This window comes from Bos grunniens, chromosome 16 (genome assembly GCF_055505025.1).
Source record: "Bos grunniens cultivar Pamir isolate PY7600 chromosome 16, Bosgru_T2T1.0, whole genome shotgun sequence".
In the NCBI taxonomy this organism is placed as follows: domain Eukaryota; kingdom Metazoa; phylum Chordata; class Mammalia; order Artiodactyla; family Bovidae; genus Bos; species Bos grunniens.
The window spans coordinates 29,542,716-29,560,559 of record NC_141180.1 but is presented as its reverse complement, the minus strand read 5'-3'; the positions used below and the strand labels follow the sequence as shown (position 1 = coordinate 29,560,559).

Genomic DNA, 17,844 nt, shown 5'->3' with positions numbered 1-17,844 from the left:
TCCGCCCCGTCCCCGCCCCCAGCCAAAGCACATACCGGGCCAGATTCTGCTTCCGCAGGAGCTCCTGCTGCCGGGCGAACATCTCCGCCTGGGCAGGGGGCAGGAAGCCGTAACCTGGGGGGAAGGGGACAGACCACGAGGCCGGGTGGCCGAGTGGTCCAGGGCCAGCGAAGCCCGCCCTGGTCTGTCCTTGGCTTCAACAAGGGCAGGGATGGGTTCGCCGGGAGCACTGATGGACACCGGTTCGGTAATAGACATACCCGATGGCCCCGCACCAACAGCCCCTCCCCGCGCCCAAGGGACAGAATCGCACACCCGCCTACTGCTCACCTGGGGTCTGGCACAGGGCCGAGGGCACCCCCAAAAAGGGGGGCCTGAGGTGGGGGCCCAGAGCGATGTGTGGGGCATTCTGGGGCGACAGCAAGGGGGGCGGTTGCGACAGCTCCCTGTGGGCGGCAGGGCGAAAGCTCCCTGTGGACTGCTGGGCCACGCGCGCCGCAGGCTTGGGCCCCCTCCTTCCCGGAATTGCTGCCCCAGCCCCCGCGGCCCCCGCTCTGGCCGCCTCTGCTAATTGCCGGCCCCGCGGGCGGTCGATGTGCGCCCGCCCCGGCTCCGGTCGTCCCTGCCCCCGCTGGCGGCGCCAATTAATCTCGGCGGCGGCGCGGAGGCGCTGGCCCGGCGGGCGGCGGCGACTGTGGCGGTAATTACCGCGCGGGAGCCCCTGGCCCCACGGCCCTGGCCCTCCTTTTACCGCCCCCGCCCCCGCCCAGCCCAGCCAACCTTGTGCAGACCGGGCGCAATTAGCCATGGTCCGGGAGGCGGCGGCTGCCGAGAACACCGCCGGGGTGCAGGGGGGGTCTCCCAGCGGGAGGGGAGGGGAGCAAAGTCCTCCAGCCCCCGCCCCTGCCTGGAGTCTCCCGGCCCCTACAAGCCTGGGGGGCTCTTCCGTGCAGCCAGCAGCTCCAGTGTCTGAGTCGGTGCTGCTGCGGGGTTCTCCCCTTCCTCAGCCCTCCCCCGACCTCGACCTCGGGGCTGCCAGACCTCGTGCTGCTCCCCCTCACCTCCCTGTTGGGGAAGCAAAGCCCTCAGCTGTCTCAGGGGCCCCTGGATTCAGCCCCACAGCTGCTCAACAGAAAGACACCCCACCCAGAGGGGCGGTCATCCCCAGCCTACCCCGAGAATGTTCCCCTGGTCCTCTGCCTGGCTGAGGGGGCATTACGTTGCTGCTGCAGAGCAGGCCGCCAATCTAGGCCCAAGCACAGCGCCAGGTCCACTGAGGACTCTGGCTGTGCGGCTGGGATGGGGAGATGCGGGCTGTGGACTTGACCTGCAGACACCAGCTGATGGGTCTGCCACCTGCAGCTCTCTAGCTCAGAAGCCAGCACAGGAAATGTAGGGGCCTCTCTGAAATGCAGGCACCCTGATACCTCTCTGAGAAGGACGGGGCGCCAGCTGGGCCGGTGGCGTCTCTGTGCTGAGCCAGGCTCTGCTTCCGACGCTGACCTGCCGTGGATGAGGGCAGGTGGACCTCCAGGCCACTGGGGCTCCTCGCAGCTGCTGCCGCCACCTCCTGTCGGACCCTCAGGAGATCTGGGGAGGGTAGGCACCAGCAGTGACCCAGAGGCCAGCCCCCACCAGGCTCTCATGTTCCTCACCCTGTTCAGAACAGGACATTGGCCAAGGACGCAGACTGGGAGCTTATTCTCCCAGATCCTGCTGGTTGGTCACCGGTGCAGAAAGATGAGCAGAAGGCCACAGGGCAGGGCAGACACCAGACATCCCTAGGCAAGGTGCCTGGCTGCACCGACTGGTCTTGGGACGGGGGCCAGGTGAGCATTTATAAGGGATGTGGAGATGTTAGGAACCAAAACGTGGTTGGGATGGAGAAAGGGAAAGGCCCGGACAGGGAAGGCTGGTAGTTCAGGAACCTTGACTTCGACAAGAACTGACACTGCCAAGAGCCAGACTGCAGCGCCCGTGAAGGGAGGAGTCACGCAAAGGCTAGAGTGTGGGGGCAGTGGGGCTGGAGTCCAGGAGCTGGGGCAGGTCTCCAGCCCTCTCCTAGGTAACACCTGGGCTCACTGCGCAGTCTAGGCGCCCTGCTCTCCACCCCCAGCCCTCTGTCCAGCTCAGGCCCCGACTTCAGAGTTCCCCGCCCCCCACGCAGCCCCCCACTGTGCCGGCTCCGCTGCCACCGCCTGTTTATAAATTAATTACCCGAAAAGCGGAGGTGGGTCCTGCCCTGGGCTGGGTGCCAGCCCGCAGAGCCCAGCCGGCGCGGCCGCCCGCATCGATCTCGGCAGGGCCCTGCGCCCCCGCCCGCCCGCGGCCTCGGTTATTTACCGTCGGCTCCCGGCGGGGGCGGCAGGCGGAGGCCTGATTGACAGCCCGGCTCCGCGCCGCTCCTGGCGGCCGGCGCCCCTCCCCCGCACAGCCAGCGGAGCCGGCCCCAGGCAGGGCAGGGAAAGCAATTAAAAAGGAAGATTTTTAAATTATTAACATTTGGTGAATTATTCAGGCTCTCGGTGCCTGACTGCCCTGGGGGACAGTGCCTGTGTAAGGAGAGGAAATCCAGCCCCTTTTCCCAGCAAGCACCCCTCACCCAGCTCCAGCCAGGAAAGGCAAGCTACTCCCCCTGGGCTGGGGTCTGCAAGGTCAGGGTGCAGCTGGACAGGGTGCCAGACGGTGCCCCTGTGGTGGTAGGGGGACTTCCAGGTGCTCCTCCTGAGCACCAGTGAAAGCTGGGCCACCAAACCTGAACTGCTGTCCATCCTGCTTCTGGACAGACATCCATGTGGACGTTCAGGGGGCTGACTGCTGCTCTGCTCCTGGCCCCACCCTCCAGAGAAGGGGTCTGGCACAGACTCTGCCCTGACTGCAGGTGGAGTCAGGAAGGACTACAGTATCCAGACCACACCATTCAGATGGGGGCAGGGGTGGGCGGGGACCCACAAGGACCTGCATGTGCTGGAGAGGGATGGGTCGGCCTGGTGAAACCCCCACCTCCCACTCTCCCTTCAGATCCCCCAAGCAGCTTCCTCCTCTGTGAAATGGCAGTGGGCAGTGGCCATTTGGAGAAGGAAATGGCAACCCACTCCAGTGTTCTTGCCTTGAGAATCCCAGGGATGGGGGAGCCTGGTGGGCTGCCATCTATGGGGTCACACAGAGTCGGACACGACTGAAGCGACTTAGCAGCAGCAGCAGCAGCAGCAGTGGCCATTTGAGGCCCTGCTGGGAGGCCTTCGGGAGACTTATTGGTGAGGGACCACCCTCCCTACCAGACCTACCCAAACAGGCCACTGTATTGGGTGCAGGGAGGAGGAGGTGGGCCTCACTGTCCACCTACAAGGGCTTTCAAGGCTTGAGGAGCCAAAAGACCTGCATCCAATCCCAGCCTTGGTGTCAGCAGCCACTCTTTTCAGGGTGAGCAGAGACCTAACAGGACAGGGCGAGTCCAAAGCACATTGTGGACACCCACGATGCCCTGGGGTGGGGCAGCATACCATGGCTGGGGAGGCCCAGGTGGTAGAGACGCTGAGGGTCCTCAAAGGTGCTGGCCTCACTCAGGGCGGACACCAGCCGGCGGTAATGGTCCTCGGGGGCCATGCTGGGCCCTAGTTCCGGAAGCAACAGAGTCTCTGGGTTGGGCAAACACAGGAGAGGGGGGCTTCCCCTTTAGACACTGCTGAGGGAGAGAAGCAGGGGCTCCCCTCTTAGAATCTGCTGCTGGCTGACTATGCCCAGCAGAGGGTCCAGACTGTCCCCCTCCCTCTCCAGTAGCTGTTCCCTCACCCCCCGGGGTAAAGCCCACACCTTGAGGAGACTTGCTTCGGGCCTTCTTCTCCAAAGGGCAGTCACTGCTGATGTGGGGGGAGCGACCCAGCCTCTTGCCCAACAGGTCACCTGGGAGAGGGCAGAGTGAACCCCATCCTGTGTTCAGGCCTTGGAGAGGCCTGGATAGGAACAGCTCCGGCCCACCCCAGTACCGGCCTCAATGCCGGCCCAGCTCCAGCTCAGCCCAGAACCATAGCTCTCATCACTCAGGGGTGCCTATGGGTCCTGGCCAGGTTCAAGGTGCCTCTGACCCTCGCCCAGTCCAGCAGGGTTGGGTCAGAGTGAGGGAATGGGACAGTCCAGACCTGGGCTCTGGACTGCATGTGTGTAGATGTGATGGGAGATGCATGGTTATGGCCTCAGGCAGCAACTCAGGACCCCACAGGCACCATGCTGCTCCCACCTGCCAGACGAGCCTCCTCTGCAGAGTAAGGAGCCCTTCTTCGCACCTTACCAACCTCTCCTCCTGGGGCAGGGGTGACTGACTACCAGCAGTGCAGGGTCCCATGCCAGGTTAGCCCAACCTCCTCCTAGAGGCCACAGGCCCTGGAGGTCAGGTGCATCTGCCCCATCCATTCTTCCTGGGTTCCTCCCTGCCAGGACACACCCGTCATTGCCCCCAGAAAGCCCAAGGACACTACCTGTCCAGCTGGGCTAAGTGCCCAAGGGCACCCCATCACCCACTGTGCACAGCCCCTCATGTGGCCCAGAGCCCGCCCCACCCCTATCCTAAAGTCCTCTTTCCTGTCCCCAGGAGTCAGCCTTTCTCTACCTCAGCCACTGGCACCCTGATGCCAGGCTCCCTCCTGAGCCTAAGGTCTGGGAGGTCTTTGTGGAACAGCTCAGCAATTGTGTCGGCTTCCAATCCAAATCCTGTGCTCCTGGCCTCGCTCCCTCCTCATGAGGCCATCTGGGTGAAGGGGCCACCCCCTCAGTGACCCAGGCGCACCATGACACCTCAGCAAGGGGAGCCTGAGAAACCCTGCGGTCAGCTCCAGAGCCTAATTCCTTTTTCTTATTCCCTTAATCTGTCATTTTTATCAGGCGAGGAAGTGCAGCAGTGGAGTGCCGATCAATCTCCACTTTACAGCTGACAGAATGGTGCTAATGACTTATTGATCTCAGCCACCTCCTGCCACCGGCCTGGGCCCAGTGGCCTAGCCCCAGACCTTGCCCTGAGAGGGACGAGGACGAGGTCCCCACCACCCAGACAAAGGGTCCTACCTTAGTGACCTGGTAGGATGGGTAGGGGTTGCTCAACCAGCATGAAGCCCCTGAGGAAGGCAGAGAGCCTCTGGCCAGCAGTACCGCCAGGGCTGCAGCGTCCAGCTGTGCCAAGCCTGGGAAGGGCTGGGTCCACGTCTGCTGCCTGCACCTGACCCTGCACATACCCCTTGGGGACCCAGAGAATACCCCAGGGCTTCCACTTCCCTCGATCTAGTTATTCTCCACAGTGGGAAGACCCCCTCCCCTTTCTCTTGGGGGGTGATGGCTCATCTCTGCCTGGCAGAGGTGCTTGGGAGGGGGTGGCAGGTGGGTCCACAGTGAGACCCATGCCTACGGTCCTAGAGAGGTCCTGCCATGGGGGTCCGGGGCTCATCAGTCCCTGATGAGGGCTGCATATACTCACAGACACACATACAGTAAGGAGATGTCTGCAGGGCCCACCGCGAGCCCAGTCCTCCCTGACCCCTCCTGCTCAGGTGAACACAGAGCTGACACGTGCTCCTGGGGAGGAGGAGGTGAGGACAGGCCGAGGCCTCTACCCAGGGGCTGGCAGAAAGACATGGAAGCTGGTGAGGACTAGAGTCCCAAGAAGAGGGCAGGACCTGGATGAAACCCAGACACAGGACACATGGCACTTCACACAGATCACTGTGACCCGTGAAGTGCTCACATGCGGATCCTGTACCTCAGCAGGAAGACATGAGGGCACTTTGACGCACACGTGTCACACGGGTGTAAGTGGAAGCCCAAGCCTTTGGCCAGGCCCGGGGCACACAAGCACTCAGGCCAGGCACCATGAGGAGGTCTCTGCGTGTGCAGGCAGCAGAGGAGCCCTCTGGCTCTGAATATCTCAATCACTGTGGGACTCTGGAGGCTCACTCGATCGATGGGGCAATTAGATTTTTATCAGCTGCCTGCTCAGAGCCTCTAACTCGGCTCCAGAAGCAGCTGCCCTCCACCCCCAACAGAGGACTACCCAGGCACTGGCACACCTGGAGGGCCTGATGGGGGTACTCAGGGGTCCCAGGATGGATCACCCCCTGCCCAGCCTTCCTGAGAGCTGCAGCCACTGCTGGGAAATTCCTGGGTCTGCCCTGGTCCATAGGGCAGAAAGGGACCCCTGCCAGCTCCTCTCAGCATGCAGAGCCCCCTTCAGCCAAAGCTTAGCAAGCTGCCCCGTCCCTCCGAGCTCTTGTTGCCTCCAGGAGCTAGCCCTCCACAGGGACAGAGCCCCGGGCGAGCACCCTCCTGCCCCAGCCCTCTTCTCTCAGGATGTGGACCCTTCTCTCCCCGGGGCCCTGGCTCTGGGGTCGGTGTGTGCAGAGCGCATCCCTGCCCATCCAGGAGCCGTGCCCAGGTGTACGCCTCCCTGAGGCCTGCGGTCCCTGACTGTCCTGCCTCTATCTGTCCCCGAGAGCAGGGGATAGCTGTGGCCTCTGGCCACTCCAAGCCCACCCCAGCAGCAGCCACAGTGGAGCCACCGCCTCCGCCTCCTGTCTGCCCGGCTGGCTGGGATTAACACAATTACCATCACACGGAGCCCCGGGGGACAGCCGGCTTCGCCACCTCCCGCCTCCTCCTCCGCTGGCCTCCCTGGCTGCCCGCCAAGTCTGCTGGGGGTGGCGGCATCCAGAGCCGCTGAGCAGAGACGCAGGGAGGCTGCAAGGCGGCTGTCCTCACGCTGCTCTGCGCAGCCTGGCAGCCCTGCTTCACCCAGCACTGCCCTGGCTCCTTACCTGCGGCTCCCAGGCCTATTTCCACGCTGCCTCTCTGGAATTCACAGCGGCTCTGATGCTCAGGCATAACGAGGTGGCGGCTGCGATGCACACTGGATATGAGGGTGGGAAGGTCACTGTCCTGGCTGCAGCGAAGCAAGACAGGGAAGGTGAGACCCCTCGGGGCTCCTGGCTGAGCCTGAGTGTGAGCATGCATGGCCCAGGGGACATTGAGTGTGACAACACCTCTTGCACACCATTCCCGTGAGCATCTCCGTCTCCTCGTGGGTGCTGGAGTCTCACCCTGACCTATGCAGGCCCCACCTGGGACCACCAGGACCTGCCAAGTGTCTGCTGAACACAGCAGCCTTGTACTCAGCCCCACTGCTGCTCCCAGGGAGGGTCGTCCTGTGGAGTGCAGGGTTGGCCCCGTCCGGACTCTGCTCTCTCCAGAGAGACCGGCCACTGTCCTTGCTTCTTGCTCTGGGGGGCAGCCAGGTCCCACTAGGGCCGGCCCAAGGCTGCCAGAGAGGACACGTGGACCCAGCCCTTGCTCCTGTGCATATACTGCTATTGCAACTAAAACTTCCAACCACCCACGGACCCTCAGCTTTTTCAAATCCAGAAACTAAGGTTGAGACCAAACTCTGCAGCCAATGAGCTGTGTGCCCATGCAGGGCCATACATGGGCGTGCGCGCACACACTCACACGGACCTGCAGACACACACAGACACATGCACACCGCAGTCACCAGTGTGCCTCTGCTCAGGACACACTGCTCTTCTCAGGGCTCCCCATCAAGAACCTTGGGATAAACAGGAATTTAATTTCATTCTGTCTTTGCTCTTCCTGTTAAATCAGCTCACTGCCTATATCACAGAACCCCAGACAAAAGAGGGAGGGAATGGCCCCCACGGCATTTGCCCTTGGGGTTCTGAGAGCATCTCTGTTAGCACAGAGAAGGGCCCCTGCCACCTCCCAGACGCAGTTGGAGTGGCAGGAAGTCAGGACAGGACAGAAGAGGAGCAGGGAGGGACCCCAGCCCACCCTGCGGCACATCCCTCCCCAGCACCCTTGCTCCCCAGCCCACCTGTAATGGAGCAGCCTCCTGGCTGGGCCACCTCAAGGGGGGCCTCCACCAAGTGACCTGGGAACCAACCTTAAACCTCATTAAATAACCCCCAGGCGCCCCCCCCCGCCCCCGCCGGCCCCGCTCTGGCCAGGGTGGCCGGAGCAGGCTAATCCAGAGCTGGCCCCTAAGCAGATCAGTTTCAGCACCAAAGCCTCCAGGGCTGGGCTCTAGAGCCGCTGGGAGACCCTGATGCAAGCTCTCTCCCCACCCCCAACCCCTCTCCCTGGAGAAGGGAAGCCCCCCCCAACCCCCCGCCATGCAAACAAGAGGGCAGGTGGGGTGGGAGTAAGTACTTTATGGGATTAATTGGCAGCAATTCTCATCCTCTCTATCATCCTCATCAATGCAGGGGGCAGGGGTGGAAGAGAGAAGTGCTGTCCTCAGCATCAGGGAGGGGTAGGGGTGCCTGGTGCCAGGACTGCTGCTGCCCGAGTTCTCCCTTGAGAGAACCTCCTTTTGACGCCCCCAGGACTCCTGCAGGAGGTGGACCAGCCCCCAGAGACTTAAGGTGGGATCAGGCCCGTTCATTTGTTTCCCGTGAATCCTCAGCTGAGTGCTTACACAGGGACTGGGGTTCAGCGCTCACCACCGCCGTGGCCAGTAACTCTTTCAGCTGCTCATTCAGACACTCAGGTGGTGCTGCGGCTCCACGGAGGTGATGCCTTGTGGGAATCAAGACAGCCCACACATCAAACCTCCACTTCCTGCCTTGGGGGCTCGCCCCATGAGCTCCAAGACAGCATGGCCTGGCCCCGGAAAACCTGTGTGGACACTCGGTTGTTCACTGAACAAATTATGCCGGGTTTTATGCAAAGAACCATGAAGAGGGCTTCCCTGGTGGCTCAGTGGTAAAGAATCTGCCTCCCAATGCAGGAGACATAGGTTTGATCCTTGGTCTGGAAAGATCCCACGTGCTATGGGCAACATGTGCCATAACTACTAAGCCTGCGCTCTGGAGCCCAGGAACTACAACTGCTGAGCCCACATGCGGCAGCTACTGAAGCCTGCACACCCTAGAGCCCATGCTCTGTAGCAGAAGCCACTGCACTGAGAAGCCCGAGCGCTACGACTGGAGAGTAGCCTGTATAACCAAGACCCAGCAGAGCCAGAAATAATTAAATAAAATTATTTTTAAAAAAATGTGTGAACCGTCAGACTCTTTCTCCCCATGAGGAGCCCCTCCAGTGCCTGGTATACTGTCCAGTCCTTGTCCATCTCCTGGCCAGCTCAGGGGCCTCAGGAAGGCAGGGCCCACATCTCCTGCCTGCTGCCCTGGATGCACGGGGCTTAAGGGGGAGCTCCAACCCGGCAAGTGGTTATGGCAGACTCAGGCAGACAGAGGGATGGGGGTGAATGCATAGATGAGTGGAACTGAGGGACAGACAGACAGATGAAGACTGATGGATGAAGTCAGGCACTACTGGATAGACAGAAAGGATGGAAACAGCAAACAGACAGATGGACAGAGCCTGAAGGACAGACAGCAGCGTGAGACAGAAAGACACATGGACGGGGCCAAAAGGAGCCAGGAAGAGACAAAGGCAGAGCTGAGATAGGGGTATGTGAAGCAGCTGCGCTGTGGGCTTGGTCAGCCCTCCCTGGCCAGACGCCGGGGTGCCACAGCAGGGCGAGGTGGGGGGCAGATCGTCTGTAAGTCCTGTTGGCTAACCCCCCAATCTCCCCTCTGGTAAAATCCAATCATCGCAGCTGTTTTGAGGGTCTACCACACACTGGGACCCGGCCTCTTACTGTGTCTGGACACCCGGGCCCTCTCCCACATCCCACGGCCAGCTGGGGTGATCAGGGGGCAGCAGGCAGGGAAAGAGCAGCCTGGGATTCCCCTACAGGCCTTACTGACAATTTCTCATGTAGCTTCCCAAGTTAAAGGCTCATAAAATGTCATCAACATTCATGACGGTTCATAAAAATGATCAGTTGAGCGGGCAACTTCAAAATGAGGTGGAAATAAGTTTAAAGACGTTTTCATTGTAATTTGGCTCCAGGACCTAGACATTCTCAGAAGTATAAATAATAACACATCTGGCACAGAGCCAGGCTGTGAGAGGGGCCCGAAGGCACTGGATGCCCACTGCCTGCTCGGCTGGGCCTGTCCTGTGCCTTCCCTGGAAGCCCTGGGCTAAGACTTGATCCCACTGACCAGACACCACAGCCAGGGCTCCACCCTGCCCTTCTGAGATGGGGGACTTGGGTCTCCCCAACACCCCCAACCTCCACATCAGGTCTCCCCATTTTTATCTCCTTACTATGGCTTGAATTTACAGCCCCTCCACGGACTGGAGCAAACCCCCAACCTGCTCGACGGGGCCTACAGCAGGACCTTGTCAAAGCATACACCAACCACTTCTCTGCTCAAGAGCTTTCAGTAGCTCCCCATTGCCTGAAGGAAAATGCCCAACAGGCCCAGTATCTAAGGCCAGTTAAGACAGGCCTGCCAGCTCCCCCTCCTCCCTTCGCACATCCCTTCCCTCATTCCTCCATGTCTGTAGACACTCTGTTTCCCTAGTGAGCTCCTGTGTCCTTCAAGACCCCACTTGCACATCACCATTCTCACATTCTGTTAGGTCTCTGGGAGAGTGGGAGGGGGCAGGCACGGCCTTATCTATGGGCAGATAGGCTCACATGAGAGAGGGGGAGCACACTCTGGCTTCAGGGCTGGGCCCAGAACCCATATCTGAGCTGCTGTCACAGCTTAGGCAGAAGTCAACAATAGACCACGGACCAAGGGGAGGAGGAGGGGAGGGAGGCTGCAGGGATTTAGAGTCAGAACCAGAGGACATGGAGCGACAAGGCTCTGTGCTGCCCGTGCACAACACGTAAGGGAAGCCCGGCCCAGGCCCGGCCCTACCTGCAGGACGTCTCTCGGAAGGAGATGTTCACGTCCCAGTGGGTGTGGACTCTGCAAGGAGAGAAGCAGAGGGTCAGTGTGGCCTCTAGAACTCAGCACGTGGACAGCAGAGAATGTACATGGCATGCCCTGTGTCTGCCCTGGAGTGCCAGCCTCAAGGGAACTGGGCTGGCTCAGAACCGCCTCTAGCATCATCTGGTACCAGCTCAACACGTTGGCGGCTGCAGCCAGGACAGACCCACGGGGCAGGCGCCTGCTCCAGGGCTCACCAGACAAGGAACTGGGAAGGACAGAACTGAGGTCCCACATCTCTGCCTCTTGTGTGGCGCCAGCAGAGCCCCCACTTGTGCTAGGGGTGGGGGCCGTGACTTCCTCTGCATGTGCCTTGTGTGACTGAACCCAAATTCCTAGTTGCTAGAGCTGCTCTGGGGTGCTGGGAACCAGGTCGAGGAATGAACCCCATGGCCACCACCACTGGCTCCGGTGGTGGCCCCTGGGTCCCAGCTGCTGCCAAGCCGCCTCCTGAAAGTGACAGTCACACAGCAGAGATAGGAGGGGTCAAGCAAGCAAACAGCTCTGTGCTGTGCCCACCCTCTCACCCACAGCAGTGTCCCTGAGAAGACCCCCGGGCTGAGGGAGGCTGGTGGCAGGCCCACGCGGTGCTTTCCCTCAGCACAAGTGGGAGTGGGGGCTGGGAGGGGGGCTCTCTGGTGTCCAAGAGGGTTAGGGTAGGAGAAATTAGAATATGCTAAAAGACTGAGCAGGAGAAAGGCCTGGAAATTCTGGGGATACATATGCTATGCTGGACAGACGACAATGGATGGACAGATGGATGGAAAAAGAGGTGAGTGGGCAGAGGGAGAGGCTTCTGCCAGGAGGTCAGGAATGGTGGCCCCAAGCCTGGGGGAGAGAGTAAGGAGCCAAGGCAGTGGCCACTCCAAAGAGAGGGAGTGTGAGTGTCAGGGGTGCTCCCATGAGGATCCATGCAGCTCCCTCCTCCCTGCCTGGCTGTGGTGCCATGAGACTTTCCTCCAAGAGCCTTTCTCCTTCTTCAACCCAGCAGCTCTGACCCTCCTCACATAGGCCACATGGACTCTCCCTGGCCTGCTCTGGCCATGACTATTGGTGGTGCCTGCTCCTCAATGATGCCACTGAGTCCTGGCCTGGCACTCGGCCCCAGGTGGGGGCAAGGCAGGTTCACAGTGGTCCTGAGGCATGTCCCTGGGAGTCCAGGCTTTGTTTCACCTGCGGCAGCTGTCAGCGTCCACGGAGAGGATAGAAGCTAAGCTGGGGCCCTGTCCTCAGGGCAAAGGCTCTCCACCTCTAGGTCTGACCTAGCCTTCCGCCGCCTGAAGTCCCCACCCCCGCCAGAGCCTGCGTGCCCTCCCTTCCTGGTCCCTTTAGCACCTTCTCTTCATGATATGGACATGCGGCTCGTCCTCCTGCTTCAAGCCCAGCCGCTGCCCACAGGCCGGACCACTCCCGTCGCTGTCGCCATCACTGGCTGAGAAGCTGGGGGTAAGCTCCTTCTTCAGGATCCGGGCAGGGGGCAGGGCAACTGTCCTCTTCTCTGCCAGCCGCCCCCGGTTCTGAACAGGGAGGGAGGAGAGGAAGCTTAAGCCAAACCGTGTTGCTCAGCCTCCTGGGCGCCCCCACCTACAGCAGAGGGGCCTCCAGCCCTCTAGGACACTCACAACAGGCCAGAGGCCAAGACAAGAGCAGGGAGGCAAGTCTTCCTTCACAAACCCATCCAGAGACTGCCTTCCACTCCACCCTGATCGGGGCTCAGGAGTAAGCGTATGGGCACTGCCCTGTCCAGACTCCACACTCGGCCCAGCCCCTCCACAGGTGATCGGCCTGTGTGTGGACGCCTGCTGGGGACCAACCCAGCGTTCCCAGCCCCTAAAGGGCTGCGAGCACCCGCAGGACGCTGTGTGTCCTGACCCCGTGCAGTTACCTCTGCGTGCATGTCTGCCTGGCAATCCCACTCAGACTCTGTGTGAACCCCTACCCATGCCAAGCCCACTTTCGATGCTTAGTGCCAAATGAAGCCCAGCTCAGGGGTGTCTGAAGCCTGGAGTCTGGGGCTGACCCCTTGTAAATTGCAGACCTTTGGCTCACAGGTCGTCTGGCAGCCAAGGCCCTTTGTTCTATGCGCCCTGGTGGGACTGATCCCCTTGGTCAGGAACTACGAGATTCAGGGTTTTTCTACGAGGTGCACCTTTCCCCTGCTCCCAGTGTGAGCAGGGAGCAGAGCCTCCACAGAAGGGCCCAGAGCCTGCAAACATGCTGGGCCAGGGCCCTGCATAGCATGGCACCCGCTGGTGTCTGCAGGTCCTGCCACCCCAGGGAAGAAGAGCTCCCGTTTTCTGGTGGGCTGGAGGCTTTTTCTTATTTATTAACTACTGGTTCAGGATGGTGGCAGGGACCTTGGAATTATCTAATTCTCTCTCATCTTTTCAGTGACTGAGGCCTTCTAGGACTCCTCCCTCCTGTGGCCAGGATAATTTTGTCCCCATTATACGCAGGAGCTTGGGGAGGAAGGTATCCAGGGGGGTTTCGCCCCTCCCCACAGAGTGTCCCCCTGGATCTGAAGAGCAGCAGTGTGTGGCCGCCACAGCCCTATCCTCCAGAGAAGAGGTTCTCTTCAGATCCAGACCAGCCTCACCTCCAGACACATGGCCCACCCCAGTCCCAGATTTGGGCAGTGCCCCTGACAGGGTCAGGGAGCCACAGTCTGCCACACCTGCCCTCACAAATCCACCCAAGAGGTGTCCCATGGTCCTCTCTTCAACACACCCAGTGAGAGAGTGGGCAGCACTGGGGAAGGTGGGTTGGAGGCAGCAGTGAAGTTGCGGGTAGGCCTACGAGATGAAACGGGGGCGCCCCTGGCCTTGGCTCCAAGCTATACCAGTGACAGCAGAGCTTCAGTGAGGCAGGGAGGCAGAGGGGGTGACTAACGGCCCCATGCCTCTTCCGGCCAGGCTCTGGGGGGCAGGGTTTTCAGCAGCTCTGGCCTGTCTGGAGTGTGCTTGGCTGCAAAGCCCCTCAGCTCTGCCCTTCTCTAGCCTGCTGTAGGCCAAGCACCAGGACCTCCTCTCCTGCCTTTCCACTTTAACTAAACTATTCTCTGAAGAAAAAGTTTCCATGCACTTCCCTTTACTTCTCATCTGTGGGACAAGGATGAGGAGAGGGAAACAGAGCAGTGAGGCTGCCACTTGGGTAAGGCCATACCAGGTACAGTGGCCTGGAACAGCTCTGGTAGTGGGGAGTTAAGGAAGAGGGACCAGGATGAGCAGTCCTGACCTGAACCAAGGACAGGGACACATCTGCCTCCCACATACACCAGAGACCTCAGCTGCTGACCCTTGCTCAGCACCCAGATTTAAGAAGTGGGTGCTAAGCCCCTGTCCCAGCCAAGCACTGGCTCCTCAGTCCTTCCTGTCAAGAAATGTCTTAGAGGGGACTGATGCTGGGCTCAGTCCACCTGCCCACCCCCTCCCGTGGGAGACCTTCAGAAAGGGATGGTGGGAGGGTTCCTCCTGCCTGAGCAGAGGCCCCAGACCAGCCTGAAGGGTGTCCTCTCTGGCACCAACTGCTTGAGAAGTGAAAGGGAGTTCGGCTTCCTGCCCCAGGCAGGTGTGGTGGCTTTCAGCAAAGGTAGGCTGCCTGCGCACATGCTCTGTCTGGGGGGCTCTGCATGCAGGCTTGCCTGTGAGTACAATGAGCTCGAGCCAGACAGTGTGTGGGGTGGGCAAGTGGGGAGGCTCAGCTGTGTCCCCTTCCCCTGGCCAACCTGTGTGTCTTTACAGGTTTGTCTGTGGCTTCCTGGCTTGCCCACCCCCACGGCCCACCAGGAATCCAAGACTTCCCCGCCCCCGCCCTACCACCAGTCCAAAGTAAACAAGCTGAAGGCTGCCTGCAGGGTCCTTTCAGGCCTTCCTGGCAGAGGGGGCTGCTGAGTGGTGCCAGGAGCCGTGGTCCTCATGGGCTCTCCCCCAGGAGCTCAGACTGTCCCTCTCAAGACAAGATTTTCAGATGGCGCCTCCAGCCACTGCTGCCTGGAGGGCATGGAAGGGGGAAGGCAGTGCTTCAGGGCAGGCACAGGCCCCAGCTCTCCTGCTCACCCCAACCCCCAGGCTAATGAGGGCTCAACAGACTTCTATACTGGGCTGGAGGCCCCACACCAGCTTCTAGCTGCAGTTCTCTTGACACCAAGGCCCACACTGCACCTTCTGTGCCCCAGACCAGGCTGTATCCTCAGACATTCCTGGACATCCCTGGTCTTGTCCCACAGGGCTCCAGCCCTAGGCATCCAGACATGCAGGTCACTCACATCCAAGCCTGTGGCCACCCCAGAAAGTCCATCCAGGCTGGCCGACACTGTCACATCCTGTAACAAGTATCCCCTTAGGACCAGCTCCTCTCCCAGGCTGGGCCAACTGACATGGTGAAACTGCGCTCCCCCCACACCCCACACAAGGCAAAGGTGTTACACACCTGTAACAAGGCAAAGTCCCCAGGCCCCGATCAGATGACACTGTCCAGGGAGGAGTCCTTCACACCATGGGCTGTCCCCAGGACCTCAGGAGAAGCAGCTCCCGGGCTCCCAAAGAGACGCTTTAGGATAGGCAGGACCCTGCTCTGAATCAAGGGGGATGGGGTCTGATGCCCCAGCATACCCACCAAAGCTGTCTCCTCTATTTGCCCCTGAGGGCTCCCTCCTGCCCACTGGCAGAGTTGAGGTTAGGACTGATTCTAGAAAACATAGGCCAAGCTCCGCAGCGGAGAAACAAGCCCTGAAGCCCCAGGTTTTCTCCCACATCTCACCACCGGGGAGGATATTCGACAGCCGGGACAGTCGCAGATCGGAGGATGCACCTGAAGGATCCCCTTGGACATAAGCGTCTTCAGACTTTTCCCTGCGAGGAGAGTCGAGGCAGGACCGGTAAGGGAGCGGGGCCGGGCACAGGTGGGGCCGGGCACGCGGGCATGCTTCCGGGGCGCTGCCAGAGGCAAGGCCGGGTTCCCTCCCGCCACGAGTATGAACACCCGCCTCCGTCCAACTTCCGAACCCACACCCGGCCTCGCCGCCCACCCCACCCTCGCAGACGTCGCGGGGATCTGCAGAGCTCGGAATTCAAGATCCGGCGAGCGCCCTCCCCTGACGCAGGGCGGTCTCTCCCCCCTCCTCCCCAGCCTCCGCGCGCCCCTCCTCCCGCGCTCCACCCTCTTCAAGCAGGTCCCCGGGAATCCGGAGCTGGACCGTGGAGGTCGGGCCCGGCGCAGGTGAGCGGCGCTGTCAGGACCCGGGACTGCGCTTGACCCCGCGGAGCAACGAGCCCCTGAGTCGACGAGCGTGACTGGGTCCCTAACTTTCTAACTATCCCCCACCCCTAGCCTGGCGCTCACCCCTTCTCCCTCCGCATGCCCGCTCTGGCGCCCACACGTCGCGGCCTTGGAGCCAGACTCCTGCGGGAGCCCTAGAGACTGCTCCCAGCTCTGCCGCCACTCTGCTCCGCGCGCGCTCCCGCCCCGACGCGCGCCCCCGCAGCCCCCACCTGCCTGCGCCACCCGTGCACCTTGCCGTTCTCTCTACCAGCGCGCGTCCGCACCCGGCCTCACTTGTGCCCCTCCACTCCCGCCAGAACCCGTGGCTCCTCAACCCCGGAGGGGAGTATCCTGCCGAGTTGGCCTCCCGCCCGCTCTCCCGAGTTCCCGTAAACTTCCCCGGAGCCTGAAGGCCCAGGAATCCCGCAAAGACCTTCCGGGCAGAAAAAGCCGCCCGCTCCTGCGGCCAGCGCTGGGGGGGACCACGGAGGCCGAGGGCGCTCAGCCCGGGTCCAACAAGGCGACCGTGCTTGGGGGAAGGGGGTGTCCCTGCGGCGGCCCCAGAGTCGCAGCGCCCTCTCTAGGCAGAACTGGAGTCTCCCAGGTGGCAGACGAGGGGGATCCGGACCCACGGGTCCTCAGGGAGCAGAGGGGAGGGACCGGAGCGGTCCGCGCCCCCACGGCGGCCGCACCTTTGTGGCGGATGCTGCGTTTCCAGTCCTTGGCCGTCTCGCGGCCGCTGACGAACTGGAACTCGTTGGGTGTGAGCCACTCGCCGCGGTGGCGGATGGACGGACCCTTGCTGCCCTGGCAGAGTTTGCGCACGTAGAGCAGCGCGCGGTTGGCGCCGCACTCCACCTCGATGCAGGGCTCGCCGTTGTCCAGCAGCGGCTGGAAATCCGGTGCCGCGGCCGCAGTGGCCGAAAAGCGCTCGAGGGCCAGAGGGTCTCTGGGCAGGTGGAGGTGCGGGGCGGCCTCATGCAGGCTCAGGTAGGCGCGAGGGGCACGGAGCGGCGGGGCCAACAGCGCCTCGTAGCCCGCTGTCGCGGCTGGTAGCGAGGCTGCCGGGGGCAGGGCGGCCGCGGCGGGTAGTGGCGCCAGGTAGCCAGGCAGCGGCGGCAGTGGCAACGCTGCCAGGGTCGGGTGGAAGGTGGCCAGAGCCAGAGCGAGGTCTTCGCGGCCGGGTAGCTCCTTCTTGACCGCCGGCATGGTGGGCCTGTGTTCCTGCAGCCTGGCCCTCCGCCGCCGGCGCAACTTGTTCCGGCCCAGGCTGGAGTTGGGTCTCGAGGGCCGGGGCTCTGGAGCCTCCCGGCTGCACACCCGCCCTCCCCGCTACTGCGCCCCGGCCGGGCCACCTCGGACCGCTGCCCGTCCGGCTGGCAGGGCCTCTGCCGCCCGAGACATGGTGCTGCCGGAGCTCTATCGATCCCTGATCGACCTGCCCAGCGCCGCAGCTCCAGGGCCTTGGGGCTCCACTGGGCGCTGGGCCACCTGCGCCCGCGCCCCCTGGGGCGGCCGGGCGCCCGGCTCGCTGCTGCGCCCGCGGGGCCGAGCCGGGCAGTGAGGAGTTGTGCAGCCTCCGGCCGCGTGCCCCGCCCCGCCCGAGGGTCCCAGGCCCCCGCCCCGCCCCACCGTCCCAGCCGCGCACCCGCGTACTCCAGCGCGCGCCCGCCCGGCGGGGACTTGGGAGACTCGCGCCGCCGCCGCCGCCACAACTTGGCCCATTTAAACGGCCCTG

General features: G+C 62.1%; 1 protein-coding gene across 8 annotated transcripts in view; it reads right to left on the bottom strand.

Annotated features, from left to right (window-relative positions):
• The window catches only part of SAMD11 (sterile alpha motif domain containing 11), a 22,511-nt gene extending 4,667 nt beyond the window's left edge, over positions 1–17,844 (bottom strand). The window contains exons 1-11 of one of the 8 annotated variants that reach the window (XM_086343892.1): positions 17,755–17,833; positions 15,606–15,697; positions 12,183–12,364; positions 10,776–10,826; positions 8,471–8,571; positions 6,798–6,922; positions 3,814–3,903; positions 3,504–3,638; positions 1,428–1,590; positions 331–446; positions 36–114 (exon numbers count right to left, since the gene is read on the bottom strand). In XM_086343892.1, the coding sequence (XP_086200018.1) occupies positions 36–114; positions 331–446; positions 1,428–1,590; positions 3,504–3,638; positions 3,814–3,903; positions 6,798–6,864 (650 nt within the window). In that variant the 5' untranslated portion in view covers positions 6,865–6,922; positions 8,471–8,571; positions 10,776–10,826; ... (1 more) ...; positions 15,606–15,697; positions 17,755–17,833. Of the gene's footprint in view, positions 1–35; positions 115–330; positions 447–1,427; positions 1,591–3,503; positions 3,639–3,813; positions 3,904–6,797; positions 6,923–8,470; positions 8,572–10,775; positions 10,827–12,182; positions 12,365–14,009; positions 14,204–15,007; positions 15,165–15,605; positions 15,698–16,187; positions 16,296–16,336; positions 16,567–16,798 lie in introns of those variants that run through there. The other 7 variants (XR_015143273.1, XM_086343888.1, XM_086343886.1 and 4 more) reach the window with 7 other exon arrangements.